This window comes from Microcaecilia unicolor, chromosome 3 (genome assembly GCF_901765095.1).
Source record: "Microcaecilia unicolor chromosome 3, aMicUni1.1, whole genome shotgun sequence".
Classification (NCBI taxonomy): Eukaryota; Metazoa; Chordata; class Amphibia; order Gymnophiona; family Siphonopidae; genus Microcaecilia; species Microcaecilia unicolor.
Genome location: NC_044033.1, coordinates 133,448,944 through 133,466,636, shown reverse-complemented (window position 1 = coordinate 133,466,636; position 17,693 = coordinate 133,448,944). Strand labels below are relative to the sequence as shown.

At 41.1% G+C, this 17,693-nt stretch overlaps 1 protein-coding gene across 1 annotated transcript in view; it reads left to right on the top strand.

Annotated features, from left to right (window-relative positions):
- Positions 1 to 16,383, top strand: part of C1D (C1D nuclear receptor corepressor) — a 28,697-nt gene extending 12,314 nt beyond the window's left edge. Inside the window, exons 3-5 of the mRNA XM_030196372.1 lie at positions 3,403 to 3,469; positions 3,551 to 3,606; positions 14,992 to 16,383. Of these exons, the coding sequence (XP_030052232.1) occupies positions 3,403 to 3,469; positions 3,551 to 3,606; positions 14,992 to 15,159 (291 nt within the window). The 3' untranslated portion in view covers positions 15,160 to 16,383. The remainder of the gene's footprint in view (positions 1 to 3,402; positions 3,470 to 3,550; positions 3,607 to 14,991) is intronic.
- Positions 16,384 to 17,693: the final 1,310 nt, after the last annotated feature.

The window sequence follows — 17,693 nt, the reverse complement described above, 5'->3', positions numbered from 1 at the left end:
TGTGGTAAGGTAAGGGGTAATGCATTTGATATACCACCTTTCTATGGTACAACCAAAGTGATTTATATATTGTATATAGGTACAGAGGAGAAGAGTCCGAGATGTTCTCAAGGTTATGAGCCAAGGAGACAAGAATTATAACAGTGTTATCGATGGAAATAAAGAATGCTGGAAGAGGAAAGGTGGGTTTAGAGGAAAAGATAAAAGCTCAGTTTCAGATGGTGGTGGGACATTCAGTCAGCAAGGTCAGATGAGAAGGCTGAAACATGGACCTGGGCCTAGTGTCCTGGTGAAATTTCAAGTGAAAATGTAGCTCTGGAAGTCATCAGTGTAAAGATGGTACTAAAGCCATGGGAGGAGTTCAGAGCACAAAGGGAACAAGTTTATATATAGAAAAAGCTCCCAGATGGAGCCCTGTGGTACATTGATAGCAGCATAGCGATAATAGATAAAGGATACAAGACAGAAGAGAGCCCCATAATTCAAGTGAGGAAAGTGTATCAAGGAGTAGGTGGTGATCAACGGTGTCAAAAGCATTACATTGGTCAAGCAGGATGAGGATTGAGTTAAACCTCTTGGATTTGGCCAGGAACAGATCACTAGAGACTTTGGCAAGAGCTGTTTCTGTAGAATGTAACGGGTGAAGGCTAGATTGGAGTGGTACATGATAGTGAGCAGCATGTTCAAGTAGATTGGATGTGAAAGGAAAGAAGGAGAAGGGACAATAGAAGGGCAGGCAGGGTTGTGGAAGAGGTCCAGTAGGGGACCAAGGAAAAGTGAAGAATTTGTGTAGGTGGGGTCCAGTACAAGACCAAGGAGAAATGGAGAGTGTGTCGGTCATATAAAGAATTATTAAATTCTTCATTTGGTGAGAGCTGTAATCTTGGAGGGAACAAGCTGTGAATATTATCTGTTATCACTAATTGCTGAATGAGACTGTACGATACAGGTCCTTGAGAAACAAACAAGGCATAAGGGAGGCAATGTGTATGTAGTCTAGCCAAAGAAGATAAGGTGGGCTGTAAATTTTGCAAGCAGTGTGTGAGAAAGATAGAAGTATATTGTTCACCAAAATTGTAATTGTGTATGGAATGTTCAGTCATGCTTGGTTATTGCTAATAAAAAGCCAGAGCTTAGAAGGGAAATTAGAAGTCAGTTGAGCAAGGTTGTTGGCTTTTGCAGCTGTGCAACTGTTGCTCCTAAAACATTTTACACACACACACACACACACACACACACACATATATATATATATATATATATATATATATATATATATATATATATATATATATATATATAATAAAATATTCTTTCCTCTCACATAGACATTGGGCTCCGAGCCACATTAGCCAAGGATACACATATTGGGTAACCGGACCATGGGGTCTAGTGAAGGTGTTTTGAGGAGTGATGTAATAGCAGCATGTATGAAGATATCAGAAACAGTTGCAGTGGAAACTGATAGATTTGAGCATATGACAGTTGGGGAGATGGGGCTCAATAGATGGGTGGGCATGGTATTGGAGGAACAGGTAGTGAGTTTGAAGGAGGAGAGAAGATGTGCAATTTCCTCCTATGTGAACGTGAAAAAGGAAGAAAGGGGATGACTGGGATTGAAAGAAGGATGTGATGAGTTCTCCACCAGGTAACCTCCAAGATTAACTTTATTCTTATCTTATGCTGGGCAGAAGATGAGGGGGGGGAGAGGTTGTTGGAGGTGGAAGCATTTTGAAGATAGAGTTCAGTGTGGCAAAGGTTGGAAGCAAGAGAGAGTTTGTCAGATGGACATAGTACTCTTTTGTTGCAAGTGCAGTAGCAGAATGGAAAGAGGTGATCAAGAATTTGAAAGTGTGAAGTCAACATGGGTATGGTATTTTAACCAAAGGCACTCTTCAAAGCAGGCACAGGACCATAGGTATCAGAGTCTAGAGGATCTGCTGAAGCTTGGGTTTGATTAATCCAAGTCGCAAGTACCCAGCATGATACCAAGGAGTAGATCCATTCTTTATTACTACTACTACTTATCATTTCTATAGCGCTACTAGATGTACGCAGCACTGTACACTTGAACATGAAGAGAGAGTCCCTGCTCGACAGAGCTTACAATCTAATTAGGACAGACAAACAGGACAAATTTTGCTCATAACCAGAGAGAAGTGGTGGTTTCCCAAGCCTACATGACTAGTAATGGGCGTTTTCCAAAGAGAAATGGGCGAAGAACAAAAATGTTCCACATACTTTTCCTCCAGGAATCTTTATAAACGTTTAAACACAGCTGGGTTAACTGCATTGACCATATATTCTGGAAACCACTTCCACATCTTAATTGCATGTTGCGTTAAATACTGTTTCAAATTTGCTTTAAATGTTCTTCTATCTGTTAATTTTCAGAAGTGATCTCTCATTTTAGTTCTTTTTGAAAGAATAAACAAACATTCTCTATTTAGCTGTTATCCAACTCATGATTTTATAGACGTCCTTATTTTCTCTCAGCCATTTCTTCTCCAAGCTGAAGAGCCCTATCTTTTCTTTGTAAGGAAATAATTTTATTCTCTTTCTCTCCTGGGTTGGTGTTTTTATCAGAAACGTATGTCCACAATGTGCTAAAACTTTCCCATTCACAACATGTACAACACTTGATTGCATCTTGTTTTTTCATCCTTTGTTGAATTTTTATACTGGAAATGCTAACAATATTGTGAAAGAAGTTTGAAATTTCCCCTTTTTGTCAATTTGTGACTGGGTTTTTTTGAATATATAATTTTGGGCTCAATATTCAGGGTTTAACGGTTAAACCCTGCTGAGCTGATGATCTGCCAGTATTAAGCACTGGTTGGTGCTGGGGAAGGCCGGGGGTGGTTAGTGGTGATATTCAACCTGCTAACTGGTTCAGTAAGTGGATAAAGTTAGGACAGCAAAAATGTTGTCCAAACTTCATCTGCTGAGCTTAACTGGGTATTGGTCTGAATATCAACTGATGCCTGATTAACTTTGGATGGCCACATTTATGCAGATATTCAATGCCAGAACCCAGACGTGACCTGAGATTGAGTATCTGGGCTTAATTCAGCCTGTACCTGTCAGTGGCTTAAAAATCACTTACCACCATGGGCTGAATATAACTGTCCTTTGTGCTTATTTTATTTCATTTTTTCCCACAAAACCAAAAACTTTTCTTGAGTCGCAGATTACTATATTGAGGGAAAACTGTCACTCAACCAGTCATGATGGAAGTAGTAGTCATATTAAGATTGTGGCCAAAATAGCTGGCTCATATAACAATACCATGTACTGTTAATAACTCAGTTGGTGAATGTTATGGTTTGCTTATTAAAATTCAATTAATAAAAATTAAAAAAGGAATTCAATTAAAAAAAATAAACTTCTTTTCTTTTAAAGCTGGACCCCCTTGAACAGGCCAAGCTCGATTTGGTTTCAGCATACACACTGAATTCACTTTTTTGGGGTAAGCATGAGACTTTTTATTTGGAAGAAGGATGGGAGGAAAAAAGATGAAGCTTTTATGAATCACTTTTTTTTTTTTCAGTCTACCTGGCCACTCAAGGAATGAACCCCAAAGAACATCCTGTGAAACAAGAGTTGGTAGGTCACCATTCTTTCTGTACTTCATTGTGTATAGTATTGTGTTCCTAGGATTAGTGTCTTCTCATATTAACTACTTCTTTTTGTAAATTTGTTATGGCAGTTTTCATTTGAATCTGAGTCATACTGAAAGCCAAGTCACAGGAAATAAAGATATCAAATGGCAGTTGGACAGTTTTAAGCAGACTTCTTTAGTCTGCATTTACTGAATGAAATCTGTCCAATTAATTACCTTAAACCTCTAGATTTGTATTCGTCCTATAAATACTTGGAATTGTATGCACAATCAAGGATATTTTCCTTGCCCTGGTACTCTAGAAACTAAATGGTAGTTGATTTACTAGCAACAACAGGAAAGCTTTTTTTTTTTTTTCTGTCCCCCTCCCTATTCCAATTCTTCCATTAATTCATTTTCTCAGCAGTAAAGAATCCAGTTCAGCAACAAAACTAAAAGCTTTTTTGGCACCAGCTGCCTACGTACTGCCCAGTAATTCTGTATTACTGACATATTTATAGCCCATAATAAATCTTTCTGGTTTGTCTTTGTATTCCATTTAGGTATATACGGTCTATATCTGTTTAAAAAAATGCTGACTTCACAGATCAAATCATTTCAATTTAAAGAAAATAAATATTAGAAATCTAATTTACAGCTGCCATTTTAGAATTGCCCATATAAATAACTGCTATAGAGAATGTGAGTAGTAGTATATATTTTAAATGGGGTAGTATTGCATATAGCTGTATGTGAGCTACATGGTTGTGTATTGTATGGCAAATAATAACAAGTTTTCTCATGTTATGGAAAAAAGAAATACTCCTATAATTTTAGGGTAGATAATGTAGGGGCAAAAACGCTACAGTCCCAAGGACAAATAACAAATGTATCCCTTCAAGAATCCCCGGGAAAATAGCTTATTAACATTGAAAAGCAGAAAATATTAACCATGAGGATTGGTGTAGCCAGGAACATTCCAGTATTTCTCTGCCTGTAGCAGACGGTGCAAGCGGACTTGTGCTGCAGGATCCAGTTTTGGGCCAAACTCCACAAACTTTGGGCTACGGCCCTTGGCTATATGGTTGAAGTCTCACTGGGGGACTCCCTCCTTGGGTCTGAGCTATGTAGACCACTGAGCTAAAGGAGGGGTTTGCTCAGTGTGCAGAGTTCCAGCAGGGCTCATGGGACCAAGCAGCAAGGGTAATTTCTTTCATCCTCCCAAGGGGCTCTGAAGAAAAAAAGAAAAAAAAATGCTGTGTTTGCTGGTGATTCTCTCCTGACAATAGAGCTTTTGGTGAGGGGGGAGGTGAGAAAGCAAGTGGGCAGAACAGCCTTGCTTTGTACTATTTCTACTAATCATTTCTGTAGCGCTACTAAATGTACGCAGCGCTGTACACATTATATGCAGGTACTTTCTCTGTCCTTAGAAGGCTCATAATCTAAGTTTTTGTATGTGGGGCAATGGAGTCTTAAGTGACTTGCCCTGGGCTATAAGGAGCTGCAGTGGGAATTGAACCTAGGTCACCAAGATCAAAGCCCACTGCACTAACCATTAGGCTACTCCTCCACTCACTGCTCGGTCCAGTGGCAGGCCTTTTGTAATTGAACCTGAGGTAGACAGAACTGCCTCTTTTGGGAGCGAGGGAGGACCATGTGTCTGCAGCTTCGCTGGAGCGGTGCAGCCAGGAGCTTTTTTGACAACTGGGAATCTCAACAGACACAGTGGCTGGTTCCTTTTGCCTCATGTGTGAAAGGGTTAGTATTGCAATTTAAGGGAAGCTGTAGGGATCACCCAAGTCAGGGGCCAGCCCCCAATCTTGAGAAGGACCTAGGGGAAACCAAGCCTCCTTAACTCAGGAGGACAGGGCAAGATACTCAGGGCATCCACTGGGAGTTTGGCCTAGAGAGTGCTGTAGTCTGTCCCATTAAGATGTCTTCCTTTCATGCTTCAGCAGTTTTGCAAAAAGGCCAGCCTTTTTGAGGTGGGTTGGGGGGCTGGGGAGCAAGTTGACTGAGATTTTCAGGCTCCACTGTTGGCAACCCTGCTGGCGGGCCAAAGGGCTCCAGTGACATTCAGTGTGTCCTCTCTAAAGTCAAACCGGTTAGAATCAGACTTTGCCTGTTTCACCAAGAGTGAACCCTCCAGTGGGTGGTGGAGGTGGTTCAGTTGGGCTATGCTTTTGAGTTTGCATAACCTGTTTCAGATGCCTTTATAGTATCATCCTGTGGGGCAGGGCCCAAGCGACTCACAGAATGGGAGACCTTGAATTGCCTGTTCATGCTAGGAGCTGTAGAGCAAGTACCACTACTGGAGCATAAGTGTAGCTATTGAGCAAGGGCCACTACAGGAGCATGAGTGTAGCTATTCAACTTACTTTGTTGTCACCCCAAAAATGGGGAAGGGGGGGACTTCTTGGACAGTTTGGGACCTCAAAGGGTTAGCACTTCCTTGAGAGTCCTGCATTTCTCGATGAAGACTCTTCACTTGATCTTGGCAGTATGTTCTGGGGAATTTCTGGCCTCGAGATCTTTCAGAAGCATACTTCCACATAGCCATTCAGGAATCTCACAAGCATTTTCTGTGCTTTTATGTCCTGGGGGACAGTTTAGTTCAGAACGCTCCTAATTGACTTTACCACAACCCCTTGGACCTTTAGGAGGGAAATGGCTGTGGCTGCAGTGTTCCTTTGCAAGGAAGGGATCAGAGTTCAACCCTACCTTGACAAGGCAACAGCTGGGGTGGTGGTCTTCCTGCAAGGCCTTGTCTGAGAGGTAAATTTTGCCAAGAGTCACTTGGTACCAGGTTAGATCCTTGAGTATATGGTAGTTGGATTCAATACCTGTCTACTATCAGTCTTCCTTCTGCAGGCCCTAGTGAGCAGGCTTTCAGTCTCCGCTCCCATGCCTTCTATGGATTTGCAGCTGCAAGAGCTTGGGACTACCTGTAGTTGCTCAGGTTCATAAACAAGGGCCCACATGCAGCCTCTAGTGGGTTGTGCTGGCCCAGTGGTCCCTGCAATCTCATTGGTTCAGAGTTCAGCTTCCCCTGCCAGCAGCACCTTGGAATGAGCTAGTGTGGTGGTCAGTCCTGTACCACCTCTTAAGAGGGATTCCTTTGAATCCACCAGATTATGGTAACCATGAATACTAGTCTGAGGCTGGGAAGTCCACTGTTTGGATAGGGTCGCTCAGGGGTGTTGGTCAGCCAGGACATGGACTGGTCCATTAATCGCCTGGAGGTTAGAACTGTTAATCTAGCATTGCTAGACTTCTTTCCTCCACTTCAGTGTTGTAGTTTTGTGTATTATCCAACAACACCATGGATGTGGCATATGTAAACAAACAGGTACCAGAAGTGCAGGTGTCTCCCTAGAGATGGACAAGCTCTGTGCAAGGGCAAAATTGCACTTGCTGGCATTCTTGCAGGCCCATATGCTGGAGGTGGACAATGTGCAGGCAGACATTCTTAGCCACAGACTCTGGACCTGGAGAGTGAGAGGTCAGTCTGGGTGCCTTCCACCTGGTGGTGGAGCACTTGGGAGTTTCATTGTCAGATCTGATGGTGTCTCACCAGAATTCCAAATGCCCTCAGTTCTTCAGCGGAGGAGATCCCTGGCTGAAGGGGCTAGATTCTCTGGTGCAGCACAGGCCTCAACTTCAGCCTCTGTACATCTGCTCCCCCCCCCCCACCCCCTCTGCCTCTGGTAGGTTGGGTGATTTGCAGATTACAAAGCACCTGTTTCTAGTCATTCTGATTGTCCGGCCTCACCACCATTGGTACGCGATCTGATTCAGCTCCTGGTGGGTCATCTGCTACCCTTGCAGGGACTTCTTTTCCAAGGTACTTATGGAAAATCTAGATCCCTTCTGGCTTTCAGCCTGGCCCAAGAAAGGCAGCATATGAGAAGGAAGAGATTTTTTCCATCAGTCATTGCCTTCCTGCTGAAGACATAGAAATCCTCCACATCTCTGGCCTATGTCAGGGTCTGGAGGGTCTTTGACGTCTTGTGCTTTGTCCAGAGTGTAAGCTCCTGGTGGGCAGACATTCTAGGCCTCTTATTGTGGCCCTGCCAGATGTGTATTTTCTTTGGGCAGTTTTATTCCCATCCCCCCCCTACCTTTGGGTGGTGATGCCCAGTGGTATCTGTTTGATGGTGGCCCCGTTTGGTGGTTTTCCATGAAAGATCTCGCTCCTCAAGCAGCTTTCCTTGTGGCCCGGATCTCGGAGCTGCAGGTGCTTTATTGTAGGGACCTTATTTGTCCCTTTTTTTCCTGATGTTTTGCTATGTACTGTTCCACTTTTCTGTTGAAGGTGGTTTCTCCTTTTTGTTTGAACCAGGTGGTTTCTCTTCCTACTTTTGGGATGCCCTCAGGGTTGGGATCATTATACAGTACAGACACTTAAGCTGGATGCTTGCAGGGTGCTTCTCCACTATTTTGAGATTACTAATCCTTTTTCAGTTGTTGGTCATCTTTTTTTTTTTTTTTTTTTTGTTCCATGGTCTTCACAAGGTCACATAGTCTCAAAGTCTTTGATGGAATGCTAGATTGTCAACTATTGAGTCAGATTATATTCTTTAGAGGAATGAGATTCCTCAGTCATAGATAATACGATGCATCAGTACATTTTGAATAGCAAGTAGGGAAAGTATGTAGAGGTATGGCTTAAGGAAAGCTTTGCAACATAGAATTGTGAAAGAAAGGGGTTTGTGATGGGATGTATATGTAGGAGGTATAGGTTGGTTGTGTATTCTGGAGGTGGTTGAGGTTGTGGATATTGTGTGTGCATGAGGGTGGACTTTATTGGGAGGAGAGTACAGAGCTGTGTAATGTAGGAGTGTACATTTGGAAGTAGATGTTATGTAGTGTGTTTGTGAATGGGTAGGAGGTTGGGTTGGCAGAATGATTTTTGGGGAGTATGGCTGTGGTTTAGGTGGGGGTCAGTGTGCATGTATGTTGGTTGAGGGAAAGTCTGGGGGGGGGGGGGCGATGTAAGTAGGATGGATATTTACTGTGTGGGGAGGGGGAGGTTCTGTGAATGGGCATTGTGTGGCAGAGTTGTGGGTATGTTTGGAGGGTGGGAGATTATGGCTGTACTTGTCGGTGTGGATGTGGTTGGGATAGGTGTGCTTGTTGAGCTGTTTGGGGTTGTAAACTGAAAAGCTCCGTTGTTTCCCTTTCTCTATATGGAAAGGTACAGGTGTAAATTTATGTGGGTATGCTGGGGGAGGCATAATGTCTGTCAGTGGTTCACAACCCAGGGCTACAGTCTTGCCAATACTGGAGTTTTTGCAGGATGGTTTACAAAAAGGCTTGTCCTACAATTCCCTGCGAGTGCAAGTTGCAGCATTGGCATGCTTTCGAGGGAAGGTCTCTGGCCGCTCATCCGGATGTTGCCTGATTTCTAAGAGGGGCGCTCCGGCTCCGCCCGCCAGTGCAGCTGCCGTGTCCTGCTTGGAACCTGGGGCTGGTGTTGAAGGCTCTCTAGTGTTCGCCCTTTGAGCCGCTGGGGCGAGCTTCAGAGAAGGATATGACTCTCAAGACAGTGTTTTTGGTGGCCATAACCTCGGCGAGACGTGTGTCTGAGCTCTAAGCTCTGTCCTGTCGAGACCTCTTTCTGCAATTCTCAGAGTCCGGAGTTACGGTACATACTGTGCCTTCCTTCCTGCCTAAGGTGGTTTCAGCGTTTCACCTAAACCAGCCCATTTATCTGCCCTCCTTTACTAGGGAGGAGTTTCCGGAATCTTTTGGGCAGTTACATCTTCTGGATGTTCGCAGGGCTCTCTTGCATTATCTACAAATGTCAAATGACTTCAGGACCTCTGATCACCTTTTTGTCTTGTTGTCAGGTCCTCGAAGAGGGTCTCCGACATCTAAGGCCACTATAGCCCGTTGGCTCAAGGAAGTCATATTTTCTGCATATCTGCTATCAGGGCGGTCTCCGCCTGACGCATTTAAAGCGCATTCCACAAGAGTGATTTCCTCTTCGTGGGCCGAAACAGGAGCACTCTCCAGGAGATCTGTAGTGCGGCTACTTGGGCTTCTAAGCTCTCCTTTGTCTGGCATTAGAGGCTGGATGTTGCAGCGAAGCGGAACGCGCAGTTTGGAGCGTAAGTGCTTGCTCGGGGAGTGACAGATGCCCGCCCTAACTAGGGAGTGCTTTTGTACATCCCATCAGTTAATGGATTCAACTGCTGCTGATGACAAGGAAGGGAAAATTAGGTTCTTACCTTGGTAATTTTCTTTCCTTTTAGTCACAGCAGATGAATCCATGATCCCTCCCTGTCTGACTCTGTTTATTTGTTCAGTTGTTTCCTGCAGACATGTTCCCTCATTGGGAGAAGTTGGAAAACAGTCTTCAGGATTTCTGTTCTGTTACAGGAGGTTGAGATCGTCCCTCCTTTGTGTGACTATGGCACCTGTTCTGGGGCATTTGTTCGCTGTGAGGAAAGTTCATGTTATTCTACTTTGAGGATACACTCTGCTTTGGAAGTTTCAAATACTGAAGGCAGATGGAGCTAGCCGTCCATAGAGCACTATGGTTTTTCAGTGTTCTCTATCGCCACCTGCTGGTAGGCGAACATAACCCATCAGTTAATGGATTCATCTGCTGTGACTAAAGGAAAGAAAATTACCAAGGTAAGAACCTAATTTTCCCTTTGTAAGTAAAAAGTTATGGAAAAAGAGATAAGCCAGTCAGTCTGAGCAGGAGGATCTACCATTAAATAAGATGAGAAAGGTGACCGGAATCTATCTGCAGGGCAAAATGACATATCTGTGGGGTCCTTTTACTATGGTGTGCTGAAAAATGGCCTGCAGTAGTGTAGATGCGTGTTTCGGGCACGCGCAGAATTATTTTTTAGTGTACCTACAAAAAATACCTTTTGGTTTTTTTGCCGAAAACGGACGTGCATCAGAATGAAAATTGCCATGCTTCTGTTTTGGATCTGATACCTTACCGCAAGCCATTGACCTAGCAGTAAGGTCTTGCGCGGTAACCGGGCGGTAATGGTCTACGCGCGTCAGAAAATAATACATTTTTTTCGGATGCGTAGTAGACGTGCGCCAAAATTGAAATTACCACAAGGGCCACGCATAACCGGGCGGTAACTCCAATTTGGTGCACGTAGGCACCTGCGCGGCTTAGTAAAAGGGCCCCTGTGTTCATAATAAGATGGTTCAACAATAATGTCTAAATTAGGTGGTATTTGAGTTCTTAATTTTTGATTTTTTTTTCAAAAAAATAGCTAGCAAAAGTATCTGCAGAAGGAATGGATTCCAAATCAGCAGTTAAAGAAAACAATGTAACCATTAAGTTGTTAAAGATCCCAAATAGTTTTTTCTGATCTTAAGTAGAATGTTAAGCATAATATGGTTTCTTCGCCTCAAAAGTGGCTTCTTTATATTGTTTAAATTCTATTTTCCATCAGATTTTTTTTCTCTTGGTCGTGTGATTTTCTCCAGCAATATTCTAAGTGATGGCATGATGTTTTCAGTTGAAGTTATTCTTTGGAATACCAGAGAGCTTGATGTCTGTTAGACTTAGATTTCAAAGTTAATCGACTAAGGTATCGAGAGTTGAGAGAGGTGTTTCATTCCAGTTACTAAGGGGGCCTTTTACAAAGCCGCCCTAGCGTTTTTAGCTTGCAGTAAAAATCAGCTGGTGGTAAACACTGAGACACACATTTATGTTCCTATGGGCGTCTCAGCATTTACAGCCAGCTGATTTTTACCGCTAGCTAAATCACTAGCACGGCTTTGTAAAAGGCCCCTTAAGAGAGCTATTAAAATTAGATTGTACAGTTTCTAACAGAGGAATAGCATTATCCCAGAGTTGTTTTGAATCAAGCTTTCGGCATATTACTACTACTATTTAGCATTTCTATAGCGCTACAAAGCGTACGCAGCGCTGCACAAACATAGAAGGAAGACAGTCCCTGCTCAAAGAGCTTACAATCTAATAGACAAAAAATAAAGCAAGCAGATCAATTAATGTGTAGAGGAAAGAGGAACTTGAGGTTAGCTGAAGATGAGTGTAAAATCGAGCAATAAATGGTCTAACGCAGAACTGATTTTCTAGAAAAGTTCTTTAGCTAATAAACAATGCAAAGATCCAGAACTAACTGCTAAAAAAAATAGCTAGAGTATAGTCTTTTTCGTGAGTAGGTTGCATAGGAAAGATACATGTACAGGTTTCTTTTCATGACTTTTCTTCTTGCTGAAGAGGAGGGGGAAGCAGCATGATTTCCTTGCTGCACCTGGAGCCCTGGTTCTGGATCAAATAGATTGATTCAGTGTTCCACGGTGGGAGCGTCAAGAGGGGAACTACTGCCCCCACTTGAGGCTGACATCACCTTGAAGCCTGGAAATTCAGAGTCTGTCTCCGATGCCGGCATCTACAGGCTTTGTAGAGTGGCACCTCTGGGGATCTTTTACAATGACCAAGGGCTTCTTAGCAGGGCTTTCTTGCCCAGGAGAGGCATCTGGAGGTGACTCCTGCAGTCACAGCAGTCCAGGAAACTGGAGGCAGTATTGTGGAGGGGAGTTCTTCTTTTTTTTTTTTTTTTTCTTTTTTGTTACATTTGTACCCGGTGCTTTCCCACTCATGGCAGGCTCAATGTGGCTTACATGGGGCAATGGAGGGTTAAGTGACTTGCCCAGAGTCACAAGGAGCTGCCTGTGCCTGAAGTGGGAATCGAACTCAGTTCCTCAGTTCCCCAGGACCAAAGTCCACCACCCTTGGAAGCGAGCAGTGACTATGGAAGGAGAGCATTCATATCTATGTACAGTTCTCAGTAAGTCTTCTTTTCCTCAAAAGCCTGCACACTTTGTGGGATGCAATGGTTAGTATGGAGCACTCTTTATCCCCAAAACGTTTGTTAGTCTCTTTTCAATGGATTTTGCCTGGGTTTCTACATTGGAGCAGAAAACTATTTCAGTTGAAAAAAAAAATGGAGAATTTGGAATCTAGAGTTAATGAAAGTCATAGTTTATTGGCAAAAGACAATATTCAGTTGCACCGCACAATAGAGAACTTAGATAATATCTTAAGGTGTAGGACTCTACGTTTTATAAATGTTCCTAAAGTATATGCTGAAGCAGTATTGATTACTTTTAAGAAATATTTGGGAGATGGTTTTTGAAAATTCCAGATAATTCTATCCACCTATATCTAAGATACATTTTATTGCACCTTTTTTAAAGAAAGAAATGGATCAACCAGCAGATAACAGCAGCTAATTTGGTTGTTTCATATGATTTGTTGAATTTAACCCAGGTCTTTGAAGCAGATGTGCCTGAAGTTAAACCTGCAACTTTGTGTCCTTTGTATTAGACCTGGACTGTGATTGAGTTTTAAGTCTCTTGCCATCATGATTCCCTTTTTGTGGGTTGTAAAATTTGGGCTTTTTCTGTTTGTTACAAAGGCAACCCAGAAGCATCGCCAAAACGTTTTGGCTCTGAGACCGCATATATTACAGTTGGACAAAAACCCTTTTTTGGTTTTTGGTTTAACTGTCCTTGTTGATTGTGTCATGTGTAATTCTGTTAAATATAATTTCTTTGATCCCGATCATTTAAAGAAATTTTTTGATTCTAAGTCACCTGCTATTGTTTCCCGTTCCCCTCTGGGTGGTTCCGCTTCTACTCTGTAATTAGTATTGGATGGCTCTTTCAATTGCCTTTTTAAAATGTAATTTTTCCTGGTATTGGCCTTGTCCCCCGTCCCAAGTTGTGGACTTTAAGTCAGATTAATAATTTCCTTGTTAATTTTCCTAGTAATTTTATTTCCTTACTAGAATGTCTTTTTTATGTAACAAGTATGTATGTCTTAGATTTAGCTTGATAATTGCAGAAATAAAAAATTAAAATAAAAAATAAAGCTAATCTAATAATTTTATAAAGGAGTAAGTAAGGATATGTTTTGAAAAGCAGTGTTTCTCCTTATATGGAGACAATGTTTGATACAAAGGGGCACTGTTTACTAAGATATGCTAAGGGTGCACTAACGTTTTTAGCATATGCTAAATGCTAAGTCACCCATAGGTACTTATCGGCAACTCTAGCATTTAGTGTGAGCTAAATATGCTAGTGCACCTTAGTAAACAGGGCCTAAAGATTTTTAATTGAGTTCTATTGCACTTAAGGGTCTTTTTACCAAGCTGCGGTAAAAATGGTTTGCGGTAGCATGCCAGGGCCTTTTTTATACTGCAGGAGGTAAAAAAACCCCTAAAAAAATAGCCATGTGGTAAGGTTACTCTTATCACATTGCCATGTGGTGGGAAACACTTACTGCCACCTATTGAGGTGGCGGTAGGGGCTCCTGCTGTAACCTGGTGCTAACCAGGCAGCACATGGCGCTGTTCAATTACCACTGGATTAGCGCCACAGTAAAAATTACAAAAATATTTTTGGTTGCACCAGAAATGGCGCGTGTTCGAAGCGGAACTACCACCAGAGGCTGCGCGTGGCAAGCCCATTGCTGCGGGGCAACCCTTTAGTAAAAGGGCCCCCTATATGATAAGAATCACGTGAAATTAATTTACCAAAGACAGTGACATGGTAAAAATATGCCTATTCACATTTCACACACAAAGGATACAAGCTTCCATATTCTTCAATAGGTCAATCAGATGTATCCATCTTAAGTTATCAAAGGCCACAAAGTGATCTGGTTTTACAGAATGTGCCCTGGGTATACTTGAGAGATTTTCATTTTCTACTTCAGTTATTTGCAAATATAGCTCACTTATGCGCATGAGGTGCATCTTGAAATCCAGACTGATTTGAGTTCCTCGAGGTTTGCAGGTTGACAACCCTGGTTTACAGTTATATTTTCTGATTTCAGAGAATAAAACTGAAAAAACTTCGGGAAACTGTCAGAGCCAAGCTCCTTGAAGACATTATCTCATTAGTTTTTCTTTCATTATTATTTCTGTTAACGGTGGTATTTTGATGTGGTGTCAGTTCTAATATTGAGGAACAGCTCTCTCAAATGGGCTCATTCCTTAAGATTTTACAGCAAAATTGATGAATACCAGTGCCTGTGCTAATCCGACATACCTGGTACTATATATACATTTGAATGAAGAAGATTTGATATACCACCTTATCTAAATGTAGTTGTTTAAGTAGTCTTGATGTCTGTACAGCTTACAACTATGGATACTGTAAAATAGTCGTATTTGTGGATTCACCTTATCTCAAACCTGAAAAATCCGGAACTAAACTGTTTTATTTGTAAACGGGGTTGATCTTGAGGCCAAAGGTGTTAATATGAGCTTGTTTCTTAAGGGATTTTGTCAACCTGTGTACTGGATTGAATGATATCCAAAAGGGATATGAGCCTATATGCTAGTAAATTTCTGATATCTGTGTGTTCAATCCAGGAGAGAGTCAGAACATACATGAACAGAGTCAAAGAAATAACGGATAAGAAAAAAGCAGCCAAATTGGATAAAGGAGCCGCGTCCAGGTTTTTAAGGAACGCTCTCTGGGAACCAAAGCCTGAAGATGATTCCAGACCAAGAAAAAAACAGAGAAAAAAAGAAAAATAAGAACCATTTTGCATACTTACAGGCAAATACTAAAAGAAAAATTACGAAAATGTATTCTTATGAAATATACAAGAAAATGAATACATGGCAGGAGACATTAGTAGTGACTTCAGATCGAAATATATTTTGTAAACGAACCGAAGCCAACCAATTTTATAGCCAGGAATGTATCTGAAGTTTGTGTGCTGTTGCTATAGAACTGGAGTAACCTTTTCAAATTTTGAGTATTGGATCACTTTGTATATTCTTGGCCATAGGTTGTTTTAGTCCCAGCGTTCCTTTGTAAATGTTCCAGAAACCATAAAATTCAGAGAATTTTGTCCAGTAAGACATGGCATATGAGAGTAATTTAGAAGTGGTTGAAGCCCAAGTAGATTGCTGTCTGTATTGGAAATCACTGATGATTCAGAAAAAGCATGGTAAGCTGGGGGAGGGTTAGTAAAGTAGGGTTATTTAGGTCCCCCAAAAAGTTCAGTTTTGATTTGTTGAAAGTTTTTCCAATTTACAAACATTTTTCATGATTCACTTATTCATTCTTTATATATATATTCATGCACACTATAACTTTTAAGTGTGAAATTGACTGTATGTTCATACAGACAAGTTGCACACATTTTAAAATTTTGGTGCCCAGACGAACCAAATGTGCATTTATAAATGCACACTTCTATAAAATTTTTAATATAAAATTAGAGTACAGATGACAATAGTGCTGCATACATTCAGTGATTATACACCTCCTGAGATGACTACGAAATAGTCTTATTATGATCCCATTATTATGCTATGACTAATGTAGTAATGTAAAGCAACAGCTGATTATTGTCAAGCCTATCGTAGCTATTTTTAAATTTAAAACATTAGATAGGCAAATAATTGCTTAACTTCTTTTTATTGGGGGGGGGGGGGGGAATCAGTGATACACACTCCTAGATGTAAATACTTTTGGTTCAGGTTTGTGTGTGTGTGTTAAGATGGAGGGGAGAGGATTGATAAAGTGGATAAAGATGCTGCACCCGCCTTTAACAAAAGGAAGTTTAGTTCAGATGTGTCATAAACAGTAGTTGAAAAATCAGTCAGCAGTACCATTGCTATCCGTTATGGAAGTGACAGTCTAGACTGATGTCCTTTTAAACAGTTACCATGGTCTTTTGTAACAGTGACAGCAATTGAAAGAAAAATTAAATGTGGACTTCTGCCTCTAATAAACATCAGTGAACCCTGTATGATTTGGGTTGGTTTGTTTTTTTTTTTTTTTTTTTTTTGGGGGGGGGGGGGGGTTCTTTCATTCTTTGGGCCTAGTTTTATAACAAGATGCCTATGTGAGAAGTTCACAAAGGCTTATATCTCTTCATAACAAAGGCATCCAGAACCAGCCCCAGTAACATGTAAACACCAATGTACACATTTGCATCTGATGCAAATCAGGTGTAAATATGGGCATGAACTCTGCCTATGTATTTGTATATTTTATATTGAGGTGCTGCCCCTACTCTATCCAAAGTACATCGCTGGGAATGCGTGCCCATGAGATACATATAAGTACATGTCATCTTATCAATGTGCTTATTTGTGCAATCCTTTTCTGGGTTTAAAATTGCCTTTACATGTGGAAACTTAGAAGAAATGACCCCTTATGGAATATTTAAAAGAACAGGTGCAGGACTACAACATATCCTTTTGTAGAGTACATAAACATACACCTGGATAGATTTGTGGTACAAATTTAAAACGGTGCAGAATTGTTTTATATCAATACAGTTTTTGCAGCTTTGATGAGTTTTTTCCCCAAATGTATTTTCTAGTTAAAAACTTCATAGCATTGTTTCAAAACCAGCACAGGCTTAGTCACCTATGTGAACATTAAATGACTGAGATGTTATCATTTAAAAAAAAAAAAAGTGCTCACCCTTTAGTCCTGTTCAATATACAGTGGTGGAAATAAGTATTTGATCCCTTGCTGATTTTGTAAGTTTGCCCACTGACAAAGACATGAGCAGCCCATAATTGAAGGGTAGGTTATTGGTAACATTGTGGAAAGTATACTTATTTCCCTCTGCAGAATGCAAATAAATTCATTTACTTTCCACAATGTGATTTTCCGGATTTAATTTGTGATGTGCTATCTCTCACTGTTACCAATAACCTACCCTTCAATTATGGGCTGCTCATGTCTTTGTCAGTGGGCAAACTTACAAAATCAGCAAGGGATCAAATACTTATTTCCACCACTGTATGCATTATTTTTAGATACTTTTACGTTTTCCCTTTTGTTGACCAGTTCTTATTTCCTTGTATGATAACTTTTGTTTTACCTAGGATATTGTACTGTTGTGCAATGTCATGATTGACAGTATATTACAGTAATCAGGTTCAGGCTCCCACTGTATTGTCATCTGTACATATAGGACATTGGTAAGAAACTTACAGTTATGTGGGTCTCATGGAAAAAAATATTTGTCTCAAACACAGATGTATAAAACATTAAAAGAATGTTTGCTAATAAATGAAAATGTGTGTTTTAAAATTAAAGT